Source organism: Sorghum bicolor, unplaced genomic scaffold (genome assembly GCF_000003195.3).
Source record: "Sorghum bicolor cultivar BTx623 unplaced genomic scaffold, Sorghum_bicolor_NCBIv3 super_836, whole genome shotgun sequence".
Lineage (NCBI taxonomy): Eukaryota > Viridiplantae > Streptophyta > Magnoliopsida > Poales > Poaceae > Sorghum > Sorghum bicolor.
In genome coordinates, this window is record NW_018396661.1 from 259 (window position 1) to 3,111 (window position 2,853).

Here is a 2,853-nt window from a genome sequence, read left to right on the forward strand (position 1 = left end):
CTATTTCTACAAGCGGTTGACATAACTGAACCGCCTGTAGAAATGCATTTCTATACGCGGTTCTCAGTTAGCCGCCTATGGAAAAATTTATTTCCACAGGCCACCAGCGCAGGCGGTTCGCCAAACCGCCTGTAGAAAAGAGTTGCGAACCGCCTGTATAGTACCTCTGTATACTAGTGTGTGTGGTGTGTGATTTAACTGGGTTCTTTTCTCATTTTTTAATATAATAAAGCCCAGCTCTCCAATGTTTTCGAGAAAAAAATCTGTTGTTTTCTATTATGGTATGGCTAATGTAAATATATCATGCTATTTAGTAAGAAATACTTCTGATATTTTCATTTTTATTGCTATATGTGTTTTATGGACATCCTGATGTTCTTCTAAAAACCTGGTGTGACACATGTTGGAGGCACAAATTTGGCTAGGAGAAATCAACGATCATTGGAAGGAGGGAATGGCGATGGCTAGGATTATCAAATTGTATGAGGGTAAAAAAACTCACATTTTTATATTCTAAAAAGAATTGGTTTTGCCAAATTTTCCTTAGGAATGTGAACGTGTAGGATCAACGTTTTAGGCCTTTGTCTATCACTTTTCAAATCTTTCTCCCTTACATTTTCAAGTGGCTCCATTTTTTGCAGCACATCGCTCATGTTAGAACTCAGCAAAAGGCATATTTATTAGACCATAATGATTTTTAATCTGGCCGTTATGATGACCACGACTCTTATGAATGTTTCATAGTAGGCAATTCGTACTCCACATGTGGACATTCCACACTATCAGGCTAGCACATATCTAGCTGGTCTCTTGGTAGATCTGGTTAATTTTGTGCATGCTAAATGACCATGATCCTCCATTATTTCCACAAGAGCCAGTTAAACAAATTAACAATGCTAACATTTGGCTCAGTTCCTTATTCACATGTATACTTAAATGCTTTCATTAACCAATTATATGTGAATGTAACAAAAAATAGTATGAAATGTGCAAAGGGATAATCTTTCTCTCGCTCAGTATTAGTTCATTTTCTTAGTTTACAATAGGCAAATATTTTTGTTACATTCCAGCTATGGTACATCCGACAGGACTCTTCGGGTATTCATTCCATTCTTTGCACCACAATTCACATGGTTTCTCTGTTTACTTCCAAAAGTGTCAACTATAAATTGTAGGATGACCTTGAAAATCTACACATTAAATTTTTTCCACCCAAGAAATGCCTTCCAGATAAATTAACACGATGCGGAGCTAACAATGACAAAAATACACCATGCATCTGCACCAATCAAAACATTTCTTCCTATTAAAACTCTATATAAACCCCTTTGTACCATATTTCCTGACCATATAATCTTAAATAGCATTTGTTCTTGCTAGAACATATTGAGTAGCATGGAGATGGTGAAAGGTAAGTCGACCAAAGGTAGGCAAAGGATTGAGATGAAGACCATCAAAGGTGAGGAGGCACGGCAGGTATCCTTCTCCAAGCGCCGCCCAAGCTTATTCAAGAAGGCCAGTGAGCTTTCCACCCTATGCGGTGCGGAGGTTGCTATTGTCACCTTCTCCCCTGGGGGCAGGTGCTTCTCATTTGGCCATCCGTCTACTTTGTCTGTTGCTGACCGCTTCCTTGTCGAGCACACTTTGGATGGCCTCACCATAGGAAGTGGGAGCCATGGTACTCAAGGATTGACAGGTACAAGCCATGAGATGAATCATCAGGTTATGGAGTTGCAACAATTAATGGAGACCGAGAAGAGGAGTAAGGAGAGGGCAGTAGAGGCTATGAAGAGGGAGAGTCAGGGGCCCGTAATGCAATTGTTGAATGCCAATGTTGGTGCATTAGGGTTACAAGAGTTGGAGGTGTTGAGAAAGGACCTTTATATGGTACACGACATGGTCAAGGAGAGGTCCCATGAGGTGCTGGAAGATGCCATGCGAGTGAGAAGGCCACCACCACAACCTCGTATGCATATGGTGGCAATGCCCTCCCAGGTTTTTTTTGGTGGACAGAGTGCAGGAACCATGTATACCACTTTTCCCAGTTTGAGCAATGGACCGCGTAAAGGCGTTCATGTCAACTCTCTGCTGCATGGTTCCCTTGGAGGCCTTGGCAATTACTTCAATGGTCAATTTGGAGGCTGATCTCCTTGTGTCGTGGAAGAAAGATTATTGGTCTTTTCGTTCTCTTATTTTTCAGAAATGAAGTAATGATTTGTAAGGCTAGATACGGATCAGATAATCCGGCTATCTAGTGAAGGATTTATTGATTTTGATGTTTCTTTGAAACAATGTTGTGTTTACATGTCCTCTGATACTATGTTGTAAGACGGTTTTACATACATATTGTTTCTTTTTGAGAATTAATAAAAATATTTTCTTTTGAATTAATCATCTGCAAAGAACTGTTGTGTGAACTGGCCACATGTCAAAGGGGCCACCGTTGACGATCATGTCAAAAAAGACATGTGAAAGTATTAGGGAACTCGTGAAGTCAACCTAGTAACATTATAAGTTTGCACTTGCCGCTTATATAAGAATGATTTAATCGGTGCAAGCACATGACCATGCTCCTTGAGAATTTGGTGTGTACTTCCTCTCTTTCACAAAGGTTGTTGTTCTTGATTTTGTTCTACTTTTACCAAAGACAAACATTTTTAGTTTTTATCTTCATTTTCTAGAAAATTGTGTAGTTTGAAATTATAAAATTTATGGATTTGGATTCATCAGGAGGAATATTTTGGGAATAAATAATTTGCATGTAATTAAACTACGAATTCAGAAGAATCGTCACTATCACACCCAAATTTCAAGAGGCTCAATTAGCTGACACTAGTTTGCTGCAATTAGCTT

At 39.2% G+C, this 2,853-nt stretch overlaps 1 protein-coding gene across 1 annotated transcript; it reads left to right on the forward strand.

Annotated features, from left to right (window-relative positions):
• Positions 1-1,395: 1,395 nt before the first annotated feature.
• On the forward strand, positions 1,396-1,941 carry LOC8155654 (agamous-like MADS-box protein AGL61; the record flags this gene model as incomplete). The annotated part of the gene is made up of 1 exon (XM_002488936.1): positions 1,396-1,941. A coding segment is annotated over exon 1 (546 nt), but the record flags the coding sequence as incomplete, so codon positions are not given.
• Positions 1,942-2,853: the final 912 nt, after the last annotated feature.